The sequence below is a fragment of the Ammospiza nelsoni genome, chromosome 28 (genome assembly GCF_027579445.1).
Source record: "Ammospiza nelsoni isolate bAmmNel1 chromosome 28, bAmmNel1.pri, whole genome shotgun sequence".
Taxonomy (NCBI): domain Eukaryota; kingdom Metazoa; phylum Chordata; class Aves; order Passeriformes; family Passerellidae; genus Ammospiza; species Ammospiza nelsoni.
The window spans coordinates 1664916-1691027 of NC_080660.1; the positions used below are offsets into that span (position 1 = coordinate 1664916).

At 63.9% G+C, this 26112-nt stretch overlaps 1 protein-coding gene across 1 annotated transcript; it reads left to right on the plus strand.

Annotated features, from left to right (window-relative positions):
* The first annotated feature begins 814 nt into the window (after positions 1-814).
* LOC132084804 (V-type proton ATPase catalytic subunit A-like) lies at positions 815-22226 on the plus strand. The gene is made up of 15 exons (XM_059490058.1): positions 815-1019; positions 2115-2243; positions 2564-2704; positions 3348-3571; positions 4312-4449; positions 6154-6305; positions 6995-7157; positions 8928-9036; positions 9890-10012; positions 11903-12017; positions 13153-13216; positions 15893-16096; positions 18553-18647; positions 20047-20218; positions 22066-22226. Exons 1-15 carry the CDS (start codon positions 815-817, stop codon positions 22156-22158), a joined length of 2127 nt encoding a protein of 708 aa, XP_059346041.1. The 3' UTR covers positions 22159-22226.
* The last annotated feature ends 3886 nt before the right edge of the window (positions 22227-26112 follow it).

The following is a 26112-nucleotide window of genomic DNA, read 5'->3' on the forward strand; positions in this document are numbered from 1 at the left end:
ACAGAGAGAAGGGGGTGACAAGAACTTGGCAGGGAGGTGACAAGGCCATGGGGGGTGACAAAGACATGGGGGTGACAAGGACACAGCAGGGAGGTGACAGGGCCATAGGGGTGACAAGACCAAGGGGGTGACAGAGAGAAGGGGGTGACAAGGACAGGGCAAGGAGGTGACAAGGCCATGAGAGGTGACAAAGAGAAGAGGGTGACAAGGACATGAGAGGTGACAATGACATGGAGGGGTGACAAAGGGAGTGGGGTGACAAGATCATGGGGGTGACAAGGCCACGAGGGTGACAAAGGGAAGGTAGTGACGAGGCTATAGGGGTGACAAAGAGAAAGGGGTGACAAGAACATGGCCAGGAGGTGACAAAGAGAAGGGGGTGACAAGGACATGAGAGGTGACAAGGACATGGAGGGGTGACAAAGGGAGTGGGGTGACAAGATCATGGGGGTGACAAGGCCATGAGGGTGACAAAGGGAAGGGAGTGACGAGGCTATAGGGGTGACAAAGAGAAAGGGGTGACAAGAACATGGGGGTGACAGAAGGAGGTGACAAAGACATGGCAGGGAGGTGACAAGGCCATGAGGGTGACAAAAGAAAGGGGGTGATACAGCCGTGGGGGTGACAAAGAGAAAGTGGTGACAAGGACGCGGCAGGGAGGTGACAAGGACACCCACACCGTGTCCCCGTCACCCCGAGCCGGGCCGCGCCGGTGTCACCCGGTGTCACCCGGAGCAGCGGCACTCGGCTGTTGACTGCACACAGTGCCACACCCGCGCTGGCCCTGTCACCGGAGCCAGCCGGTGTCACCCCAATGTCCCCGCGCTGTCCCCGGCGGTGGGGACACGGCATTGGTGCCACACCTGCGGTGGTGGCCCTGTCCGGTTGTCGCCGGCGCCCGGGGCCATTTAACGGCGGTGGCAGCGCGGCGGGGAGGGGACACGGGGACAGCATGGAGGGGACACGGCAGGAGGAGCGCGAGAGCCTGGTGGGGGCCGTGCATGGCGTGTCCGGGCCCGGTACGGTGACACCGGGGACACCCGGGGACAGCAGGGGATGGGGACACGGTGGCGTTTGTGGCGCTAAACTGGGGACAGGTGGGGGGACAATGGGGGGGGGACAGAGGGACAGGTGAGGGGACAGTGGGGGGGGGAAATGGGGACAGAGGGACAGGAGAGGGGTGACAATGCAGGGGGGACAATGGGGACAGAGGGACAAGAGGGGTGACAATGCAGGGGGGACAATGGGGACAGAGGGACAGGAGAGGGGACAATGGGGGGGGGGAATGGGGACAGAGGGACAAGAGGGGGGACAATGCAGGGGGGACAATGGGGACAGAGGGACAGGAGGGGGGACAATGGGGGAGAGCACCCGGGGAGGGGACAATGGGGAGGGGACACCCTGGGGACAGAGGGAATGGGGATCCCGATGGCGTTTGTGGCACTAAAATGGGGACAGGAGAGGGGACAATGGGGGGGGAAATGGGGACAGAGGGACAAGAGGGGGGACAATACAGGGGGGACAATGGGGACAGAGGGACAGGAGAGGGGACAATGGGGGGGGGGAATGGGGACAGAGGGACAAGAGGGGGGACAATGCAGGGGGGACAATGGGGACAGAGGGACAGGAGGGGGGACAATGGGGGAGAGCACCCGGGGAGGGGACAATGGGGAGGGGACACCCTGGGGACAGAGGGAATGGGGATCCCGATGGCGTTTGTGGCACTAAAATGGGGACAGGAGAGGGGACAATGCGGGAGGAGAATGGGGACAGAGGAACAGGACGGGGGACAAGGGGCAGGGGGAAATTGGAGAGGGGACAATGGGGAGGGGACAGGGTTGGGAACAGCGAGGGGACATCGTGGGACACCCTGGGGCCGGGGACATCTGAGGATGGGGATCCCGGTGGAGTTGGTGGCACTAAAATGGGGACAGGAGAGAGGAACGCGGGGAGGGGACAGGAGAGGGGACAGCGTGAGAAAGCACCCGGGGGTGGTGCGGAGGGGACAGGGATGGGGACAGAGGGGTCCTGTGTGGGGTGGTGACCCCGGGGCTGGCCCGGTGACAAGGGGGGTGGTGGCCCGGGGCCGGGGTGACAGCGGAGTGTCCCCGCAGTGGTGACAGCCACGCGCATGGCGGGCGCGGCCATGTACGAGCTGGTGCGGGTGGGACACGCGGAGCTCGTGGGGGAGATCATCCGGCTCGAGGGGGACATGGCCACGCTGCAGGTGTACGAGGAGACCTGTATCCTGTCCCCAATGTCCCTAATGTCCCCTCCCCGCCAGCCCTCTGTCCCTCCGACCGCCCCGCCCTGTCCCCGTTGTCCTCTGCTGTCCCCTCCCTTGTTGCCCTGAGTTTCTGTCCTGTCCCAGGCTGTTCTGTCCCCTCCCTGTCCCCCGTCCTGTCCCCTCCCCTGGCCCTCCCTTCTGCCCTGCCCTGTCCCCTCCCCGTCCTCGCCACCCTCCCTGTCCCCTCCCTGCCATCCCCATCCGCTCCTGTGCCCTCTGTCCCTCATCCTGTCCCTCCCCGTGTCCCTCATCCATCCCGTCCCGCTGTCCCCCCAGTCCCCGTGTCCCCCCCGATTCCGGTGTCCCCGCAGTCCCGCCGGTCCCCGTGTCCCCTCTGTCCCCCCAGTGTCCCCACTATCCCTCCCGGTCCCCGTGTGCCGCAATCCCCGCTGTCCCGCCGGTCCCCGTGTCCCCCCGGTTCTCGTGTCCCTGTTGTCCCGCCCGGTCCCCGTGTCCCCGCTGTCCCCCTCGTGTCCCTGCAGTCCCCGTTGTCCTGCCGCTCCCCGTGTCCCCGCAGTCCCCGTGTCCCCCCCGCTTCTCGTGTTCCCATTGTCCCGCCCGGTTCCGGTGTCCTCGCTGTCCCCACCGTGTCCCCGCCGTCCCCCTTGTGTCCCCGCGGTCCCCCTCGTGTCCCTGCTATCCCGCCCCGTCCCTGTGTCCGCGCAGTCCCCGTGTCCCCCCCGGTCCTCGTGTCCCCGCTGTCCCCCACCATGTCCCCGCTGCCCCGCCCGGTTCTCGTGTCCCCATTGTCCCACCGGTCCCCGTGTCCTGGTTTCCCCGCTGTCCTCCTCGTGTCCCCGCTATCCCGCCCGGTGTCCCCATGCCCCCGTTGTCCCCTCGGTCCCCGTATCCTCCTGCAGTCTCTGTGTCCCTGCTGTTCCTGTGTCCCCGCTGTCCCCTCCGTGTCCCCTCAGTCCTCATGTCCCCGCAGTCCCCGTGTCCCCGCAGTCCCCCCAACCCGTCCCGTCCCACTGTCCCCTCGGTCCCTGCAGTCCCCGTGTCCCCGCAGTCCCCGTGTCCCCGCTGTCCCCCCGGTGTCCCTGGCGGTGCCATTCCTGAGCGGCCGCAGCGGGGGTGCAGGTCGGGGACCCGGTTCGGCGCACGGGGACTCCGCTCTCGGTGGAGCTGGGCCCGGGCATCCTGGGCTCCATCTTCGACGGCATCCAGCGGCCGCTGCGCGACATCGCCGAGGCCACGCGCAGCATCTACATCCCGCGGGGCACCAATGTCCCCGCGCTGCCGCGACACCTGGACTGGGACTTTGTCCCCAGCAAGAACCTCCGGGTGCGTGACCCCTCCTCGTCACCTTCCTGTCCCTTTGTCCCATCCCTGTCCTGTCCCCCCTTCCCCATCTGGCTTCCCGGGCTCGCTGTCCCCTCCTTGTCCCCTCCTTGTCCCTTTCTTGCCCTCTCCCTGTCCGGTCTCCATCCTCTCCCCGTCCTGTCCTGCCATTCCCTCCTTGTCCCCTCCCCGTCCTGCCATCCCCTCTGTCCCCTCCCTGTCCCCTCCCCATCCTGCCCTGTCCCCCTCAACCCCTCTGTCCCCTTTTGTCCCCCTCCGTCCCGTCCTGTCCCTGCCACGGGACATCATCCTCCATTGTCACCTCCTTCTGTCCTTCCCTGTCCCCTCCCTGTCACCCCTGCCAAGGAGGGGACCCAAAAAAGGGGGTGGGGACACAATGACAGAGAGGACACAGGAACGGGGGGGCGCGGGGACATGGGGGACTTGGGGACACGGGGGTCGCAGAGCCGCGGGGACATGGGGGGACACAGAGACACGGGGTTGCAGGGACACAGGGGACATCGGGACACGGGGGTCACAGGGCCATTGGGGGACACGGAGACACTGAGGATGCAGACATGAAGACACGAAGGTGACAAGGACACGGGGACACGGGTCACACGGGGGACAGGAGGGAGACACACGACACGGCGGGACACGGTCACCGCCGTTGCTCCGGCAGCCGGTGCGGGGGGCGCGGAGCCCCCCGGGGGTCTCTGACGGTGTCGCCGCGGTGTCGCCAGGTCGGGAGCCACGTGACGGGAGGGGACATTTACGGCTCGGTGGCGGAGAACTCGCTGCTGCAGCACCGGCTGATGGTCCCGCCCCGCAGCCGCGGCACCATCACCTACATCGCGCCCCCCGGGCACTACCGAGTGACGGTGAGCGGGAACGGCACCGGGAACGGCGGGATCGGGATCACTGGGATCAGCGGGATTGGGATCGGGATCATTGGGACCAGCGGCGTCAGCGGGGTCGGGATGGGGATTAGCGGGATCGGGATCAGGATTGGGATTATTTGGATTAGCCGGAGCAGGTTCGAGATGAGCGGGATTGGGATCGGAATCAGCGGGATCGGGGTCATTGGGACCAGTGGTGTCAGCAGGGTCGGGATCGGGATGGGGATCATTGGGATCAGCGAGACTGGGATCGGGATCAGTGGGATCGTTGGGATCAGCGGGGTTGGGATTGGAATCAGTGGGATTGTTGGGATCAGCGGGGTCGGGGTCGGGATCAGCGGGATCGGGATCATTGGGACCAGTGGTGTCAGCGGGGTCGGGATCAGGATCAGGATCGGGATCATTTGGATCAGCGGGGTTGGATTGGAATCAGTGGGATCATTGGGATCAGCGAGACTGGGATTGGGATCAGTGGGATCGTTGGGATCAGCAGGGTCGGGGTCAGGATCACCGGGATCAGGATCATTGGGACCAGTGGTGTCAGCAGGATCGGGGTCGGGATCAGGATCGGGATCATTGGGATCAGCGAGACTGGGATCGGGATCAGTGGGATCATTGGGATCAGCGGGGTCGGGATCAGCGGGATCGGGATCATTGGGTCCAGCGGCATCAGCGGGGTCGGGATCAGGATGGGGATTATTTGGATCAGCGGGATCGGGGTCGGGATTAACAGGGTCAGGATCAACGGAATTGAAATCGGGATCATTGGGATCAGCGGGATTGGGGTCGGGATCAGTGGGATCGTTGGGATCAGCGGGGTCGGGATCAGTGGGATCGGGATCATTGGGTCCAGCAGCGTCAGTGGGATTGGGGTTGGGATCAGGATCGAGATCATTTGGATCAGAGGGAGCGGGGTCGGGATCAGTGGGATCGGAGTCGGAATCAGCGGGATTGGGGTCAGGATCAGGATGGGGATCATTTGGATCAGTGGGAGCGGGGTTGGGATCGGGATCATTGAGATCTGCAGGAGTTGGGTCGGGATCATTGGGAACAGTGGGGTTGGGATCAACAGGATTGGGATTGGGATCAGCAGGAGTGGGGTCGGGATCAGGATGGGGATCATTGAGATCAGTGGGATCTGGGTTGGGATCATTGGGATTAACAGGATTGGGGTTGGGATCAGGATTGGGATCAGGGGGAGCAGGGTTGGGGCCGGGATCAGGATCGGGATCATTGGGATCGGGATAGGCGGGGTGGGGGCCGGGCAGGGTGTCCCGAGCTGATCCCGGGTTGGTCCCAGGTTGATCCCGGGTTGGTCCCGGGCCGATCCCGGGCTGATTCCCACCGATCCCGGGCTGATTCCCACCGATCCCGGGCTGATCCCGGGCCGATCCCGGGTTGATCCCCGCTGATCCCGGGCTGATTCCCACCGATCCCGGGCCGATCCCGGGTTGATCCCTGCCAATCCTGGGTTGATCCCGAGCTGATCCCCGCCGATCCCGGGCTGATCCCTGGCCGATCCCGGGTTGATCCCGGGTTGATCCCCACCGATCCCGGGTTGATCCCGGGCTGATCCCCGCTGATCCCCGGCTGATCCCTGCTGATCCCGGGCTGATCCCCGCCGATCCCGGGTTGATCCCGGGTTGATCCCTGCCGATCCCGGGCTGATCCCCGCCGATCCCGCAGGACGTGGTGCTGGAGCTGGAGTTCCAGGGCGTCCGTGAGCCGCTCTCCATGATCCAGGTGTGGCCGGTCCGGCAGGTCCGGCCCGTGGCCGAGAAGCTCCCGGCCAATCACCCCCTGCTGACCGGCCAGAGGGTCCTGGACGCGCTCTTCCCGTACGGAACGGGACCGGGAATGGGATTGGGACTGGGACTGGGACTGGGACAGGGACTGGGACTGAGAACGGGATTGGGATTGGGATTGGGACTGGGGGAGTGCGCTGTTCCTGTAGGGAGCAGGATTGTGACAGGGATGGGGACAAGGACGGGGACAGGGATGGGATTTGGGACAGGGAGAGATGGAGCTGAGGACAGGAAAGGGGACAGGGAGAGATGGATTTTGGGACAGGAATGGGGACAGGGAAAGATGGATTTGGGGAGAGGGATGGGGACAGGCAGAGCTGGATTTGGGGACAGGGAGAGCTGGATTTGGGGACCGGAATGGGGACAGGTGGAGATGGATTTGGGGACAGAAATGGGGACAAGGATGGGGACAGCAGAGATGGGTTTGGGGACAGGGATGGGGACAAGGATGGGGACAGGCAGAGATGGATTTAGGGACAGGAATGGGGACAGTCAGAGATAGATTTGGGGACAGGGATGGGGACAGTGATGGGGACAGGCAGAGCTGGATTGGGGGACAGGAATGGGGACAGTGATGGGGACAGTGATGGGAACAGGGAGAGATGGATTTGGGGACAGGACGGGGCTGGCGCAGGGACACGGGTGGGAACGACCATGGGGACAGGCACGGGGTGTCACCGCGGTGCCACCACCGCCGTGCAGTGTCCCCGCGGTGTCACCAGGTGCGTGCAGGGCGGCACCACGGCCATCCCGGGCGCGTTCGGCTGCGGGAAGACGGTGATCTCGCAGTCCCTGTCCAAGTACTCCAACAGCGACGTCATTGTCTACGTGGGCTGCGGGGAGCGCGGCAACGAAATGTCCGAGGTGCTGCGGGACTTCCCCGAGGTGACAGCGCCGCGCCGACACCGCGACAGCCCGGGGACACCACGACAGCCGGGGGACAGCCGGGACACCAGGACAGCCCGGGGACACCGCGACAGCCGGGGGACACCGGGACATCCGGGACACCGGGGTGGCATCAGGACGTGGGGACACAGGGGGACATGGGGGTGACAGTGACACGGGTGTTCATGGGACTTCCCCGAGGTGACAGCGCCGCACCGGGCACCGCGACAGCCGGGGGACACCGGGACATCCGGGGACACCGGGACAGCCGGGGGACACCGCGACATCCGGGACACCGGGGTGGCATCGGGACGTGGGGACACAGGGGGACATGGGGGTGACAGTGACATGGGTGTTCATGGGACTTCCCTGAGGTGACAGCGCCGCACCGACACTGGGACAGCCGGGGGACACTGGAACAGCCCGGGGACACCGGGACATCTGGGGACACCGGGACAGCCGGGGGACACCGCGACATCCGGGACACCGGGGTGGCATCGGGACGTGGGGACACAGGGGGACATGGGGGTGACAGTGACATGGGTGTTCATGGGACTTCCCTGAGGTGACAGCGCCGCACCGACACTGGGACAGCCGGGGGACACTGGAACAGCCCGGGGACACCGGGACATCTGGGGACACCGGGACAGCTGGGGGACACCGGGACAGCCGGGACACCGGGATGGCATCGGGACGTGGGGACACAGGGGGACATGGGGGTGACAGTGACACGGGTGTTCATGGGACTTCCCCGAGGTGACAGCGCCGCACCGGGCACCGCGACAGCCGGGGGACACCGGGACATCAGGGTGGCACTGGGACACAGGGGGATGTGGGGATATCGGAGACATCGGGGTGGCAGGGCAGTGACAGTGACACGGGTGTTCGTGGGACTTGCCCGAGGCGACATGGGGACATCAGACACCGGACATCCGGAGGACACTGGGACATCGGGATGGCACTGGGACAAGGGGGGACATCAGGGTGGCACCGGGACATGGGGACATGGGAGGACATCGGGATGGCATGGGGGTGGCAGCGACACGGGAGTTCATGGGACTTCCCCGAGGTGACAGGGGGACATTGGGGTAGCACAGGGAGAGGGGATGGCACCGGGACATGGGGGACACGGGGGAACATTGGGGTGGCAGGGCAGTGACAGTGACACGGGTGTTCATGGGACTGCCCCGAGGTGACACCACTGCACCAGACACTGGGACATCCAGGGGACATTGGGGTGGCACTGCGACGCGGCGGGACATAGGGACATCGGGGTGGCAGAGGGGTGGCAGTGACACGAGTGTTCATGGAGAGTCCTCAGGGATTTTCCCGAGGGGACACAGTGACACGGGACACCGGGACATCGTGGTGGCACCGGGATATGGGGACACAGGGGGACATGGGGGTGCCAGGGCAGTGACAATGACATGGATGTTCATGGGACTTCCCCGAGGTGACGCGGTGACACTGGACACCGGGACATCCAGGGGACATCGGGGTGACAGGGTAGTGACAGTGACACGAGTGTTCATGGAGAGTCCTCGAGGACTTCCCTGAGGTGACACAGTGACATGGGGACACAGGGACGTCGGGGGTGGCACTGGCACGTGGGGGTGGCAGGGCAGTGACAGTGACATGGCAGTTCACGGCGGGTCTGCAGGGACTTCCCCGAGGTGACGGCGCCACACGTGGGGACATGGCGGGACATCGGGGTGGCAGGGCTGTCCCGTGGCGACACGGGCAGTGACAATGTGACACTGCTGTCCCCAGCTGACCATGGAGGTCGGTGGCCGCTCCGAGTCCATCATGAAGCGCACGACGCTCGTGGCCAACACGTCCAACATGCCCGTGGCTGCTCGAGAGGCCTCCATCTACACCGGTGGGGACATTGGGGACACGGAGGGGACACTGGGGGGACAGGGACACGTGTGTGTGTGACAGGGACATGGGGGGACGCGGGGGAACATGGGGACACAGGGGCGGGGGGGGGGACACGGACATGTGTGTGTGTGACGGGGACATGGGGGAATACAGGGACATGGGGACATGGAGGGGACACTGGGGGACATGGGGAGACAGGGACACGTGTGTGTGTGACAGGGACATGGGGGGACATGGGGGGACAGGGACATGGGTGTGTGACAAGGCTGGGGCTGTCCCTGGGGGTGTGACAGGTGTGACATGTGTGTGTGACAGGGATCACGCTGTCCCTGGGGGAGTGACAGGTGTGTGAGAGGTGTGTGACACATGTGACACACCTGTGACACATGTGGCAGGGATCACGCTGTCCCTGGGGATATGACAAGTGTGTGACAGGTGTTACGCGCATGTGACACACGTGTGACATATAGCAGGGATCACGCTGTCCCTGGGGGTGTGACAGGTGTGACACACATGTGACACACGTGTGGCAGGGATCACGCTGTCCCTGAGGGTGTGACACACATGTGACACACGTGTGGCAGGGATCACGCTGTCCCTGGGGGTGTGACAGGTGTGACACACGGGTGACACATGTGTGGCAGGGATCACGCTGTCCCTGGGGGTGTGACACACATGTGACACACCTGTCACATGTGGCAGGGATCACGCTGTCCCTGGGGGTGTGACCCACATGTGACACACGTGTGGCAGGGATCACGCTGTCCCTGGGGGTGTGACACACGTGTGGCAGGGATCACGCTGTCCCTGGGGGTGTGACACACGTGTGACACACGTGTCACGCGTGGCAGGGATCACGCTGGCCGAGTATTTCCGGGACATGGGGCTGCACAGCTGCCTCCTGGCCGACTCCACCTCGCGCTGGGCCGAGGCGCTCAGGGAGATCTCGGGGCGCCTGGCGGAGATGCCCGCGGGTGAGACCCCAAAAACTGGGCTGGGGACACCCCAAAAACTGCGGGGTGGGCACAGGGGAGACCCCAAAAACCTGGCGTGGGAGAGACCCCAAAACATGGGGAGGAGACCCCCAAAAACCTGGCGTGGGAGAGACCCCAAAAACACGGAGGGGAGACCCCAAAAACTGTGGGGTGGGCACAGGGAGAGACCCCAAAACATGGGGAGAGAGACCCCAAAAACTGGGCTGGGGACACCCCAAAAACTGCGGGGTGGCTGCAGGGAGAGACCCCAAAAACCTTGGGTGGGAGAGACCCCAAAACATGGGGAGGAGACCCCAAAACATGGGGAGGAGACCCCAAAAACCTGGCGTGGGAGAGACCCCAAAACATGGGGAGGAGACCCCAAAAACCACGGGAGGTGGCGGTGACCCCAAATCCCGGGGGGGAGGAGACTCCAAAAACCGTGGGATGACGAGGGGGGGGGAGACCCCAAAAACTGCGAGGGGTGGGTGCGGGGGAGACCCCAAAACCTGGGGAGTGGGCAGGGGGGAGACCCCAAAAAATGAGGGGGGTGGGCAGGGGGAGAGAACCCCAAAAACCAAGAGGTGACGGAGGGAGAGAGACCCCAAAAACTGCGGGGTGTGGGGTGGGACCCAAATCCAGGGGGGATGGGCATCGGAGAGAGACCCCAAAAACCGCGGGGTGGGCACAGGGGAGACCCCAGAAACACGGGAGGTGACAGGATGGTGACGGGGAGGTGACAGTGAGGTGACAGCTGTGTCCCCTCACAGACAGCGGGTACTGGGGGTGACAGGGAGGTGACAGTGAGGTGACAGCCGTGTCCCCACAGACAGCGGGTACTGGGGGTGACAGGGAGGTGACAGAGCAGTGACAGTGAGGCGACAGCCACGTTCCAGGAGGTGACAGTGAGGTGACAGCCGTGTCCCCACAGACAGCGGGTACTGGAGGGGTGACAGAGCAGTGACAGGGAGGTGACAGGGCAGTGACAGGGAGGTGACAGCCATGTTCCAGGAGGTGGCAGTGAGGTGGCAGTGAGGTGGCAGCCGTGTCCCCACAGACAGCAGGTACCGGAGGTGACAGGGCAGTGACAGTGAGGTGGCAGGAGGTGACAGGGCAATGACAGCCGTGTCCCCACAGACAGCGGGTACCGGGGGTGACAGGGCAGTGACAGTGAGGTGACAGTGAGGTGACAGCGAGGTGACAGCCGTGTCCCCACACACAGCGGGTACCGGGGCTGGCAGGACAGTGACAGGGAGGTGACAGGGCAGTGACAGTGAGGTGACAGTGAGGTGACAGCCGTGTCCCCACAGACAGTGGGTACTGGGGGTGACAGTGAGGTGACAGTGAGGTGACAGGGCAGTGACAGTGAGGTTACAGTGAGGTGACAGTGAGGTGACAGCCATGTCCCCACAGACAGCGGGTACTGGGGGTGACAGTGAGGTGACAGTGAGGTGACAGGGCAGTGACAGTGAGGTGACAGTGAGGTGACAGCCGTGTCCCCACAGACAGCAGTACCGCGGGTGACAGGGCAGTGACAGGAGGTGACAGGGCAGTGACAGCCGTGTCCCCACAGACAACGGGTGCCGGAGGGTGACAGTGAGGTGACAGTGAGGTGACAGCCGTGTCCCCACAGACAGCGGGTACTGGAGGTGACAGTGAGGTGACAGGGGGTGACAGGAGGTGACAGTGAGGTGACAGTGAGGTGACAGGGCAGTGACAGTGAGGTGACAGTGAGGTGACAGCCGTGTCCCCACAGACAGCGGGTACTGGAGGTGACAGGGCAGTGACAGGAGGTGACAGGAGGTGACAGTGAGGTGACAGTGAGGTGACAGGGCAGTGACAGTGAGGTGACAGTGAGGTGACAGTGAGGTGACAGCCGTGTCCCCACAGACAGCGGGTACCCCGCGTACCTCGGTGCCCGCCTGGCCTCGTTCTATGAGCGCGCGGGGCGGGCGCGGTGCCTGGGCAGCCCCGAGCGCGAGGGCAGCGTCAGCATCGTCGGGGCGTGAGTGCCACCTGTGTCCCCTGTCCCTGTGTCACCATGAGTGCCACCTGTGTCCCCTGTCCCTGTGTCCCCGTGTCACCATGAGTGCCACCTGTGTCCCCGTGTCCCCTGTCCCTGTGTCACCGTGTCACCATGAGTGCCACCTGTGTCCCCGTGTCCCCTGTCCCTGTGTCACCGTGTCACCATGAGTGCCACCTGTGTCCCCGTGTCCCCTGTCCCCGTGTCACCGTGTCACCATGAGTGCCACCTGTGTGCCCGTGTCCCCTGTCCCCGTGTCACCGTGTCACCATGAGTGCCACCTGTGTCCCCGTGTCCCCTGTCCCTGTGTCACCGTGTCGCCATGAGTGCCACCTGTGTCCCCGTGTCCCCTGTCACCGTGTCCCCATGAGTGCCACCTGTGTCCCCGTGTCCCCTGTCACCGTGTCACCGTGTCACCATGAGTGCCACCTGTGTCCCCGTGTCCCCTGTCCCTGTGTCACCATGAGTGTCCCTGTGTCCCCGTGTCCCCTGTCCCTGTGTCACCGTGTCACCATGAGTGCCACCTGTGTCCCATGTCCCCATGTCCTTGTGTCCTCGTGTCCCCTGTCCCTGTGAGTGTCCCCATGTGTGTCTACGTGTCCCCATGTCCTCATGTGTGTCCCTATGAGAGTCCCCACGTGTGTCTCCATGAGTGTCCCCATGTCCCTCTGAATGTCCCCGTGTGTGTCCCCATGTCCCCCTGAATGTCCCCGTGTGTGTCCCCATGTCCCCTGTGAGTGTCCCCATGTCCCCGTGTCCTGTGTCCCCATGTTCCCATGTCCCCGTGTCCCCTGTCTCCATGTCCGTCCCTGTGTGCCCATGTCCCCATGTCCCTGAGTGTCCCCGTGAGTGTCCCCTGTCCCCCCTGAGTGCCCTCGTGTCACCCTGTCCCCATGTCCCTATGTCCCGTGTCCCCCTGTGTGTCCCCATGAGTGTCCCCGTGCCCTCTGTCCCTGTGTCCCTGTGAGTGTCCCCATGTCCCCTGTCCCTGTGTTCCCTGTCCTTGTGAGTGTCCCTATGAATGTCCCCGCGTGTGTCACCGTGTCCCCATGGCCGGGATGGGGGGACCCCCCCCTGTGCACCCCCATCTCACCTCGACCCCCCCCTCCCCCCGCAGGGTGTCCCCACCCGGAGGGGACTTCTCAGATCCTGTCACCTCGGCCACGCTGGGCATCGTGCAGGTGAGGGGACAGCGGGGACACTGGGGACACTCACAGGTGACATAGGGGACAGCGGGGACACTGGGGACAGAGGGGACACTGGGGACACTCACAGGGGACACTGGGGACACTGGGGACAGAGGGGACACTGGGGACACTCACAGGGGACACAGGGGACAGCAGGGACACTGGGGACACTGGGGACAGCGGGGACACTGGGGACAGCGGGGGACACTGGGGACACTCACAGGGGACAGAGGGGACACTGGGGACACTCACAGGGGACACTGGGGACAGAGGGGACACTGGGGACACTCACAGGGGACAGCAGGGACAGTGGGGACAGAGGGGACACTGGGGACACTCACAGGGGACACAGGGGACAGCAGGGACACTGGGGACACTCACAGGGGACAGCAGGGACAGAGGGGACACTGGGGACACTCACAGGGGACACTGGGGACAGAGGGGACACTGGGGACAGAGGGGACACTGGGGACACTCACAGGGGACACAGGGGACAGCAGGGACACTGGGGACACTCACAGGGGACAGCAGGGACAGAGGGGACACTGGGGACACTCACAGGGGACACTGGGGACAGAGGGGACACTGGGGACAGAGGGGACACTGGGGACACTCACAGGGGACACAGGGGACACTGGGGACAGAGGGGACACTGGGGACACTCACAGGGGACACTGGGGACAGAGGGGACACTGGGGACACTCACAGGGGACAGCAGGGACAGTGGGGACAGAGGGGACACTGGGGACACTCACAGGGGACACAGGGGACACTGGGGACAGAGGGGACACTGGGGACACTCACAGGGGACACAGGGGACAGCGGGGACAGCAGCGGGGGGGTGTGAGTGGGGACAGGGACACCCCACGAGAGGAAACACGGGGGGACATGGAAGGGACAGGGACACACTGGGCGGGGACAGGGACACAGGGACATGGTGACAGTGACCCCTGGATGACGACACGGTGACATCCCCGGTGTCTCAGGTGCTCTGGGCTGGACCAGAAACTTGGTGACACGGGGGGTGACATGAGGTGACATTACCGGCTGTTCTGGGGACATAAGACGCTCGGGGACAGGATGGGTGACACTGGGTGACACTGGGTGACACTGCCAGGTGTTCTGGGGGCTGGACAAGAAGCACAGGGACACACAGGGAGATGTTGGGTGACACGGGGGTGACACTGGGTGACACTGGGTGACACTGCCAGGTGTTCTGGGGGCTGGACAAGAGCACAGGGACACACAGGGTGGCACGGGGGTGACACTGCCGGGTATTCCGTGGGGACAAGAAGCTCGGGGGTGACAATCCCGACCCGGGGGTGACACTGGGTGACCCTCAGTGACACGAGGTGACACTGCCAGGTGTTCTGGGGGCTGGACAAGAGATGCTTGGGTGACCCTGGGGTGACATGGGGGTGACGTTGCTGGGTATTTCATGGGGGACAAGAAACTTGGGGGGGGGTGCCCTGGGTGACCTGGGGGTGACACTGGGTGACACTGGGTGACACAGGTGACACGAGGTGACACCCCAGGTGTTCTGGGGGCTGGACAAGAGGTGCTGGGTGAGCCACAAGTGGCACTGCCGGGTGTTCCATGGGGATAAGAAGCTCGGGGACAGGATGGGTGACACGCGGGTGACATTGCTGACCTGAGGGTGGCACTGGGTGACCCTTGGTGACACTGGGTGACACTCTAGGCGTTCTGGGGGCTTTTCAAGAGAGGTTTGGGTGACGCCAGGGTGACATAGGGGTGACATTGCTGGGTATTCCGTGGGGATAAAAAGCTCGAGGGTGCCCTGGGTGACCTGGGGGTGGCACGAGGTGGCACTGGGTGACACTGGGTGACACCTCAGGTGTTCTGGGGGCTGGACAAGAAGCACAGGGACACACAGGGAGATGCTGGGTGACACGGGGGTGACACTGGCAGGTGTTCCATGGGGTTAAGAAGGTTGGGGACGGGATGGGTGACCCAGGGGTGACATTCCCGACCCGGGGGTGACGCTGGGTGACCCGAGGTGACACTGCCAGGTGTTCTGGGGGCTGGACGAGAAGCACAGGGACACACAGGGTGGCACGGGGGTGACACTGCTGGGTATTCCATGGGGATAAAAAGCTCGAGGGTGCCCTGGGTGACATGAGGTGGCACTGGGTGACACTGGGTGACACCTCAGGTGTTCTGGGGGCTGGACAAGAAGCACAGGGACACACAGGGAGATGCTGGGTGACACACGGGTGGCACGGGGGTGACACTGCTGGGTATTCTGTGGGGATAAGAAGCTCGGGGATGCCCTGGACGACCCAGGGGTGACGCCGGGTGGCACTGGGTGACCCTCGGTGACATTCCCAGGTGTTCTGGGGGCTGGACAAGAAGCACAGGGACACACAGGGTGACACACGGGTGGCACGGGGGTGACACTGGCAGGTGTTCCGTGGGGATAAGAGGCTCGGGGATGCCCTGGGTGACCTGGGGGTGACACGAGGTGGCACTGGGTGACACTGGGTGACACCTCAGGTGTTCTGGGGGCTGGACAAGAAGCACAGGGACACACAGGGTGGCACGGGGGTGACACTGCTGGGTATTCTGTGGGGATAAGAAGCTCGGGGATGCCCTGGACGACCCAGGGGGTGATGCCGGGTGACACTGGGTGACCCTTGGTGACATTCCCAGGTGTTCTGGGGGCTGGACAAGAAGCTGGCGCAGCGCAAGCACTTCCCGTCGGTGAACTGGCTGATCTCGTACTCGCGGTACCTGCGCGCCCTCGAGCCGCACTACGAGCGTGCCCACCCCGAGCTGCCCGCGCTGAGAGACCGCGCCCGGCGCATCCTGCAGGAGGAGGAGGAGCTGGCCGAGATCGTGCAGCTTGTGGGGAAGGTCTGGGATTGGGATTTGGAGGTTTTGGGGGGCTTATGAGGTCTGGGATGTGAGATATGGGGTGTGGGATAAGGGATATGGGATCCTGGAGGAGGAGGAGCTGGCCAAGATCGTGCAGCTCGTGGTGAAGGTGCTTTTAGGGGGTTTGTGGGCTTTGGGGGGCCTTATGGGGTGTGGGATGTGAGATATGGGGTGTGGGATGTGAAATATGGGGTGTGGGATGTGAGATATGGGGTCTGGGATGTGAAATATGGGGTGTGGGATGTGAGATATGGGGTGTGGGATGTGGGATGTGGGACCCTGCAGGAGGAGGAGGAGCTGGCCGAGATCGTGCAGCTCTTGGGGAAGGTGGGATTGTGGGGTTTTGGGGGTTTGGGGGGACTTATGGGGTCTGGGATGTGAGATATGGGGTGTGGGATGTGGGATATGGAGTGTGGGATGTGGGTGTGGGTTGTGGAATATGGCGTATGGGATATGGGACCCTGCAGGAGGAGGAGGAGGAGCTGGCTGAGATCATGCAGCTCGTGGGGAAGGTCTGGGATTGGGATTTGGAGGCTTTGGGGGGCTTATGAGGTCTGGGATGTGAGATATGGGGGGTGGGATGTGGGATATGGAGTGTGGGATGTGGGTGTGGGATGTGGGACCCTGCAGGAGGAGGAGGAGCTGGCCAAGATCGTGCAGCTCATGGCGAAGGTCCGGGGTTGGGGTTTTTGGGGTTTATGGGGTCTGGGATGTGAGATATGGGGTGTAGGATGTGGGGTCTGTGGGGTCTGGGATATCGGGTCCAGGATGTGGGGTCTGGGATGTGAGATCTGGGATGTGGGACCCTGCAGGAGGAGGAGGAGCCGGCCGAGACTGTGTAGCTCGTGGCAAGGTGGATTTATGGGGTTTGTGGGGTTTGTGGGACTGATGGGATCTTTGAGATGAATGGGATCTATGGGATCAGTGGGATCAATGGGGCTGGTGGGATCGATGGGATTTATGGGATTTGTGTGAGTGATGGGGTCGATGGGACTGATGGGATCAGTGGGATTGATGGGATCGATGGGGTTTATGGGATTTGTGGACTGATGGGGTTGATGGGATCGATGGGATTGGTGGGATCGATGGGATTTGTGGGATTTGTGGGGTTGATGGGACTGATGGGATCAGTGGGATTGGTGGGATCAATGGGGTTTATGGGATTTGTGGGGTTGATGGGGTTGATGGGATCAGTGGGATTGATGGGATTGATGGGGTTTATGGGATTTGTGGGGTTGATGGACTGATGGGATCAGTGGGATTGATGGGATCGATGGGGTTTATGGGATTTGTGGGGTTGATGGACTGATGGGATCAGTGGGATTGATGGGATCGATGGGGTTTATGGGATTTGTGGGACTGATGGGATCGATGGGACTGATGGGATCAGTGGGATTGGTGGGATCAATGGGGTTTATGGGATTTGTGGGGTTGATGGGGTTGATGGGATCAGTGGGATTGATGGGATCGATGGGGTTTATGGGATTTGTGGGACTGATGCTATCTATGGGATTGGTGGGACCAATGGGACTGATGGGATCAGTGGGATCAATGGGGTTTGTGGGATCTGTGTGATGAATGAGGTCTTCTATGGGATCAGTGGGATCAATGGGGTTGATGGGACTGATGGGATCAACGGGATCTGTGGGATTTATGGGATCTGTGGGATGAATGGGGCTGATGGGGTTTGTGGGATTTGTGTGACAACAGGACATCCCCTGTCCCTGTAGTCCCTGTGGCACTGATGGGATCAGTGGGATCAATGGGGTTTGTGGGATCTGTTGGATCAATGGGGTTTGTCGGATTTGTGGGATTGATGGGATCTATGGGATCGGTGAGATCAGTGGGATTGATGGGATCTGTGGGATTGATGGGGTTTATGGGACTGATGGGATCAGTGGGATTGATGGGATTGATGGGGTTTATGGGATTTGTGGGGTTGATGGGATCTATGGGATCAGTGAGATCAGTGGGATTGATGGGATCTGTGGGATTGATGGGGTTTGTGGGATCAATGAGCTCAATGGGGTTTGTGGGATTTGTGGGATCAATGGGATCTATGGGATCAGTGAGATCAATGGGATTGATGGGGTTGGTGTCTATGGAATCCATGGGATCAATGGGGTTTGTGGGATCAATAGGATCAATGGGATCGATGGGTTTTTTGGGATTTGTGGGATTGATGGGACCTATGGGATCGGTGAGATCAGTGGGATTGATGGGATCTATGGGATTGATGGGGTTTGTATCTATGGATCAATGAGCTCAATGGGGTTTGTGGGATCAATGAGCTCAATGGGGTTTGTGGGATTTGTGGGATCAATGGGGTTTGTGGGATTTGTGGGATCAATGGGATCGGTGGGTTTTATGGGATTTGGGCTCCGGGCCGGGCTCTGTGGGCCCCGGGCAGTGCCAGGACCGCGCTGTCCCCGCAGGCGTCGCTGGCCGAGGGTGACAAAGTGACACTGGAGGTGGCCAAACTGCTCAAGGACGATTTCCTGCAGCAGAACGGATACTCGGCCTACGACCGGTACCGGGACCCCCCTGGGGAACCCCCAAACCCTTTTACCCCCCAAAACCACCCTGAGCCCCCCCCCAACATCCCCAAACGCCCACCCTGAACCCCTCTGGGCCCTCCCTTGCCCAGGTTCTGCCCCTTCTACAAGACCGTGGGCATGCTGCATCCTGAGACCCCCTACCCAATTCTGACCCCCCAGACTCCCCCCAAACCCCCTAAATTTCCTCTCTGAACCCCCAAATCCCCCCAAACCACCCCCTAAATCCCCCCATCTGACCCCCCCAGGTTCTGCCCGTTCTACAAGACCGTGGCCATGCTGCACCTTGAGACCCCCAACCCAATTCTGACCCCCCAAACTCCCCCACAAATCACCCCCAAATTCCCTCCCTGACACCTCAAAATCCCTCAAATCCCCCCAAACTCCCCCATCGTGATCCCCCCGGGCCCCCCCAGGTTCTGCCCCTTCTACAAGACCATGGGCACGCTGCACCCTGACACTCCCAACCCAATTCTGACCCCCCAAACTCCCTCAAACTCCCCCAAACTCCCCCATCGTGACCCCCCCCGGGCCCCCCCAGGTTCTGCCCCTTCTACAAGACCGTGGGCACGCTGCACCCTGAGACTCCCAACCCAATTCTGACCCCCCAAACCCCCCCAAATTCCCTCCCTGACACCCCAAACTCCCTCAAATCCCCCCAAATTCCCACCCTGACAACCCAAACCCCCCCATCGTGACCCCCCAACCTCTCCCCAGGTTCTGCCCCTTCTACAAGACCGTGGGCATGCTGCACCCTGAGACCCCCAACCCAATTCTGACTCCTCAAACTCCTCCCTAAACCCCCCCAAACTCCCCCAAACCCCCCCCAAATTCCCACCCTGACACCCCAAACCCCCCCATCGTGACCCCCCCCAGGTTCTGCCCATTCTACAAGACCGTGGGCACGCTGCACCCTGACACTCCCAACCCAATTCTGACCCCCCAAATTCCCTCCCTGACACCCCAAACTCCCTCAAATCCCCCCAAATTCCCTCCCTGACCCCCCAAACCCCCCCATCGTGACCCCCCAACCTCCCCCCAGGTTCTGCCCCTTCTACAGGACCGTGGCCATGCTGCACCTTGAGACCCCCAACCCAATTCTGACTCCTCAAACTCCTCCCTAAACCCTCCCAAACTCCCCCAAACCCCCCCAAATTCCCTCCCTGACACCCCAAACTCCCTCAAATCCCCCCAAATTCCCTCCCTGACCCCCCAAACCCCCCCATCGTGACCCCCCAACCTCCCCCCAGGTTCTGCCCCTTCTACAAGACCGTGGGCATGCTGCACCCTGAGACCCCCAACCCAATTCTGACTCCTCAAACTCCCCTCAACCCCCCCAAACCCCCCCATCGTGACCCCCCAACCTCCCCCCAGGTTCTGCCCGTTCTACAAGACCGTGGGCATGCTGCAGAACCTCGTCACCTTCTACGAGCTGGCGCGGGGGGCGGTGGAGGGCGCGGGGCCCGAGGAGCAGCGTGTCACCTGGGCCACCATCCGCGAGGGGCTCGGCGACATCCTGTACCGCCTGAGCGCCATGAAGTTCCAGGTGGGGTCCCAGGGGGGCTTGAAGGGGGGGTTTATGGGGTCCTAGAGGGGATTAAAGTGGAGTTTGGGGGTCGTGAGGGAGGTTAAAGAGGGGCTGGGGGATCCTAGGGGAAGGATAAGGGAGGGTTTGGGGATCCTATGGAAGAGTTAAGGGGAAATTTGGGGGTCCTGGGGGGAGTTAAGTGGAGTTTGGGGGTCCTGGGGGGAGGTTAAGGGGGGATTTGGGGGTCCTAGGGGAAGATTAGAGGGAGTTTGGGGGTCCTGGGGGGAGTTATGTGGAGTTTGGGGGTCCTGGGGGAAGATTAGAGGGAGTTTGGGGGTCCTGGGGGGAGTTATGTGGAGTTTGGGGGTCCTGGGGAAGGTTCAAGGGGGTTTCGGGGTCCCATGGGAGGGTTGAGTGGGGATTTGGGGGTCCTGGGGGATTTTAAAGGGGGTTTGGGGGGTCCTGGGGAAGGTTAAAGGGGGAGTTTGGGGGGTTCTAGGGGAGGCTTAAAGGGGGTTTGGGGGTCCTAGGGGAAGGATAAGGGAGGGTTTGGGCATCCTATGGAAGAGTTAAGGGGAGATTTGGGGGTCCTGGGGGGGGGTTAAGTGGAGTTTGGGGGTCCTGGGGGGAGGTTAAGGGGGGGTTTGGGGTCCTATGGGAGGGTTGAGTGGGGATTTGGGGGTCCTGGGGGATTTTAAAGGGGGTTTGGGGGTCCTAGGGGAAGGATAAGGGGGGGGTTTGGGGATCCTATGGAAGAGTTAAGGGGAGATTTGGGGGTCCTGGGGGGGGTTAAGTGGAGTTTGGGGGTCCTGGGGGGAGGTTAAGGGGGGATTTGGGGGTCCTAGGGGAAGATTAGAGGGAGTTTGGGGGTCCTGGGGGGAGTTATGTGGAGTTTGGGGGTCCTGGGGGAGGTTCAAGGGGGTTTCGGGGTCCCATGGGAGGGTTGAGTGGGGATTTGGGGGTCCTGGGGGATTTTAAAGGGGGTTTGGGGGGTCCTGGGGAAGGTTAAAGGGGGAGTTTGGGGGGTTCTAGGGGAGGCTTAAAGGGGGTTTGGGGGTCCTAGGGGAAGGATAAGGGGGGGTTTGGGGATCCTATGGAAGAGTTAAGGGGAGATTTGGGGGTCCTGGGGGGGGTTAAGTGGAGTTTGGGGGTCCTGGGGGGAGGTTAAGGGGGGATTTGGGGGTGCTAGGGGAGGGTTAAGGGGGGATTTTGGGGGTCCTCACATGAATGTTAAGGCGATTTGGGGCTTGTGACCCCATTTGGGGGTCCCAGGTAGATTTTTTGGGGGGGATCCCGCCCGAATCTCAATGTGGGTGACCCGGGGGGGTTTGGGGACACCCCAATGTGGCTCTGATGGTGCCACCCCCGTGTCACCCCCGTGTCCCTTGTGACCATCAGAACGGGGGGGGGGGCTGTGACCCCATTTGGGGGTCTCAGGTAGATTTTTTTGGGGGGGATCCCGCACGAAACTCAATATGGGTGACCCGGGGGGGTTTGGGGACCCCCCCCTCGTGTGGCTCTGATGGTGCCACCCCCGTGTCCCCATCGTGTCCCTTGTGACCATCAGAACGAGGAGGGGGGGTGTGACCCCATTTGGGGGTCTCAGGTGGATTTTTTGGGGGGGATCCCGCCCGAATCTCAATGTGGGTGACCCGGGGCGGTTCTGACGGTGCCACCCCCGTGTCCCCGCGGTGTCCCCATCGTGTCCCTTGTGACCATCAGAACGAGGGGGGGGGGGTGTGACCCCATTTGGGGGTCTCAGGTGGATTTTTTGGGGGGGATCCCGCCCGAATCTCAATGTGGGTGACCCGGGGCGGTTCTGACGGTGCCACCCCCGTGTCCCCGCGGTGTCGCCGTGTCCCCAGGACCCGGTGAAGGACGGCGAGCAGCGCATCCTGGCGTGCTACGCGCAGCTGCAGGAGGAGATGGTGGCGGCGTTCCGCAACCTGCAGGACTGAGGGGGGGGCACAGGATGGGGGGGTCCCCAGGGTCCCCCCGCCCTCCGCAATAAAGTGGCGGCACTTGAGAGACCCGGGCGTGGCTTTCCCGAGGAGGGCGGCGGCGTCCGGTGACACCGGGAGGGGGTGACAATGGGGGGGGGGGGGGGGGGGACACACCGGGGGTGACAATGGCAATGGGGGGGACACACACCGGGGGTGACAATAGGGGTGGGGGGACACACCGGGGGTGACAATAGGGGTGGGGGGACACACCGGGGGTGACAATGGCAATGGGGGGGGGACACACACCGGGGGTGACAATGGCAATGGGGGGGGACACACCGGGGGTGACAATGGGGGGGGGGGGGACGACACACCCCGGGGGTGACAATGGGGGGGGGGACACACACCGGGGGTGACAATGGGGGGACACACACCGGGGGTGACAATGGGGGGGGGACACACCGGGGGTGACAATGGGGGGGGGGGACACACACCGGGGGTGACAATGGGGGGGGGGACACACCGGGGGTGACAATGGGGGGGGGGGGACACACCGGCGGTGACAATGGCAATGGGGGGGGGACACACCGGGGGTGACAATGGGGGTGGGGGGACACACCGGGGGTGACAATGGGGGGGGGACACACCGGGGGTGACAATGGGGGGGGGGGGGACACACCGGGGGTGACAATGTGGGGGGGGGGGGGGACACACCGGGGGTGACAATGGAGGGGGGACACACCGGGGGTGACAATGGGGGGGTCCGGGGGGCGGGGGTTGGGTTGTTCAAGCCCCGCTCTGTGTGACATCGGGGGTGGGGACAGCCCTGGGGGGACATGGGGACACCTTGGGGGGGGGGGACAGGAGCAGCCTGGATGGGACGTGGGGACACTTTGGAGGGACACAGAGGTGACAGGAACAGCCTGGAAGGGACACGGGGACACTTTGGAGGGACATGGGGGTGACAGGGACACCTGGGGGGGACATGGGGACCCTTTGAGGGGACACGGGGACACTTTGGTGGGACATGGGGGTGACAGGGACACTCTGATGGGGAGGGGACACCCTGTGGGGGACATGGGGGTGACACTGACTGGGACATGGAGGTGGCAGGGACACGGGGACACTTTGAGGGGACACGGGGACACTTTGGAGGGACATTAGGAGGTGACAGGGACACCCTAAGGGGGACATGGGGACACCTTGGAGGGGGACAGGGGCAGCATGGGGGGGACATGGGGGTGACAGAGACACCTGGTGGGAACATGGGGACACCCTGGGTGGGACATGGGGGTGACAGGGACACCCTGAGAGGGACAGAGAGACACTTTGGGGGGGACACAGGGACACTTTGGGGGGACGTGGAAGTGACAGGGACACCCAGAGGGGGGACATGGGGACACCTTGGATGGGACACAAGGGTGACGGTGACACCCTGGCAGGGACACGGGGCCACTTTGAGGGCACACGGGTGTGGCAGGGACACCCTGGATGGGACATGGGGACACTTTGGGGTGACAGGAGGGTGGCAGGAACACCCTGGGGGGAGCACGGGCGTGGCAGGGACACCCTGAGAGGGACACGGGGACGCTTCGTGGGGACACGGCGGTGACAGTGACGCCCTGGCAGGGACACTGAGGCGACAGCGACACAGGAGGTGACCCCAGCACTTGGCCGGGGCTGGCGTGGGGACACCCGCGGGGCCATTCGGGGACATTTGGGGACATTTGGGGACGCCGGGGCCGGCCCGCGGGGAGGAGCGGCCGCCACGTGGCAGGGCCGGGCCCTGTGACCCCCCCGTGTCCCCCCCGCGGCCGGCGGTGCCACCCGTGTGTCCCCCGCGTGTCACCCGTGTGTCACCCGCGTGTCACCCGTGTGTCACCCGCGTGTCCCCCCGGGGCCATGTGGGAGCTGCTGCTGCTGCCCCTGGGGCTGGGGGCGGCCCTGGGGACCCCCGGTGGGTTTGGGGGCGCTCGGGGGGTTTGGGGTTCAGGGGGGTCCAGGGGGGAGCCCTGGGAGGGTTCAGGGGGTTGGGGGTCTGTGGGGTTTGGGGTTCAGGGGGTTCTGCGGGGGGGGGGTTCTGGGGGTTTTGTGGGGGGGTTCTGGAGGGTTTTGGGGTCTGTGGGGTTTGGGGGGGTCCAGGAGGGTTGGGGGTCTGTGGGGTTTGGGGTTCAGGGGGTTCTGGGGGGGGGGTTCTGGGGGTTTTGGGGTCTGTGGGGTTTGGGGTTCAGGGGGTCCAGGGGGGGTCCGGGCGGGTCCTGGGGCTCTTGGGGGATTCGAGGAGTTGGGGGTTCAGGGGGGGTCCAGGGGGGTTCGGGGTCTGTGGGGTTCGGGGTTCTGGGGGGGGGTTTTGGGGGGGTTCAGGGGGGTTTGGGGTCTGTGGGGTTTGGGGTTTTGGGGGTCCAGGGGGGGGTCCGGGGGGGTTCGGGGTCTGTGGGGTTTGGGGGGTTCTTGGGGTCCGGGCTCGGTGGGGTTTGGGGTTCTGGGGGGGGTCCAGGGGGTTTGGGGGTCCTAAGGGGTTCAGGGGGGTTTTGGGGGTCCGGGCGGCTCCTGAGGGGATTCGAGCTGTTGGGGGTCAGGGGGGTTCTGGGGGGGTCTCGGAGTTTTCTGGGGGGGGGTCAGAGGGGCCGGGGCATTGCGGGGCTCCGGGGGCTTTGTGGGTTCGGGGCGGTTTTGGGGGGTCTGGGGGCGGAACTGAGGGTGCCGGGAGTGAGGGGGGGGGGGGCTTGGGTGGGGGGGGGTCCGGGGGTCTCCGCGGTCCTGGGGGGCTCGCAGGGGCGGGATTTGGGGCGCGGGGACGTCCCCATTCCTGTCCCCATTCCTGTCCCCATCGCTGTCCCACCGCTGTCCCCATTCCTGTCCCCATCGCTGTCCCCATTCCTGTCCCCATCGCTGTCCCCATCGCTGTCCCCATCGCTGTCCCCATTCCTGTCCCCATCGCTGTCCCCATCGCTGTCCCCATTCCTGTCCCCATCGCTGTCCCCATCGCTGTCCCCACCGCTGTCCCCATCGCTGTCCCCACCGCTGTCCCCATTCCTGTCCCCATCGCTGTCCCCACCGCTGTCCCCATTCCTGTCCCCATTCCTGTCCCCATCGCTGTCCCCATCGCTGTCCCCATTCCTGTCCCCATTCCTGTCCCCACCGCTGTCCCCACCGCTGTCCCCATCGCTGTCCCCACCGCTGTCCCCATTCCTGTCCCCATCGCTGTCCCCATCGCTGTCCCCATCGCTGTCCCCATTCCTGTCCCCATTCCTGTCCCCATTCCTGTCCCCATCGCTGTCCCCATTCCTGTCCTCATTCCTGTCCCCACCGCTGTCCCCCCGCTTTCCGGAGCTGCCGGCTGTCCCCAAATGCCCGCCAGCAGTGTCACCCCCTCCCACAGGACAGCGACCCCTCCAGGGTCCCCTCACGGACCCCTCCCATCCGTCCCCCTGTCCCGCAGCGCCACCGCGGCTCCGGTGCCACCCCCGGTGTGACGCCGCGCGTTGTCCCCAGGTGCCGGCGGCCCCGCGGCGGGGTGCCAGCATTGTCGCAGCCCTCACGGTGGCCTGGCGGTGACCAACGCCACTCGGGGCTCCAGCGTCACCCTGCGCTGTCCCGCGGCGGGCGCGCCCCTGGGCAGGCTGGTGACAGCGCGCTGGTGGCACCTCGGGGGTGACCCCGCTGTCCCCGCTGTCCCCGTGTGCGCCCTGGGCCGGGGTCCCCCGAGGTGCCACCCCCCGTACGGCGCCAGGGCCGCGCTGGTGGCACCCGATGTCACCCCCGATGTCACCCCCGGTGTCACACCCGGTGTCACCGCCGATGTCACCCCCGATGTCGCCCCGGTGTCGCTGGAGCTGCGCGACGTGCGGGGAGGGGACAGCGGCACCTTCGCGTGTCTGCTGGTGGGCGACAGCGACTGCGCGTGTGGCGCGGTGACACTGCGGGTGGCACCCGGTGAGACCCCCGGGGACACCCCCCGAGCCCTTC

Excerpts from the sequence above, each read along its gene's own strand:
- LOC132084804 (XM_059490058.1), top strand. The coding sequence starts at position 815 with ATGTCCCCGCGCTGTCCCCGGCGGTGGGGACACGGCATTGGTGCCACA. Across the intron at positions 10,013-11,902 it reads CCTGGCGGAGATGCCCGCGG|ACAGCGGGTACCCCGCGTAC; the intron begins GTGAGACCCCAA and ends GTGTCCCCACAG. Across the intron at positions 16,097-18,552 it reads TCGTGCAGCTTGTGGGGAAG|GCGTCGCTGGCCGAGGGTGA; the intron begins GTCTGGGATTGG and ends CTGTCCCCGCAG.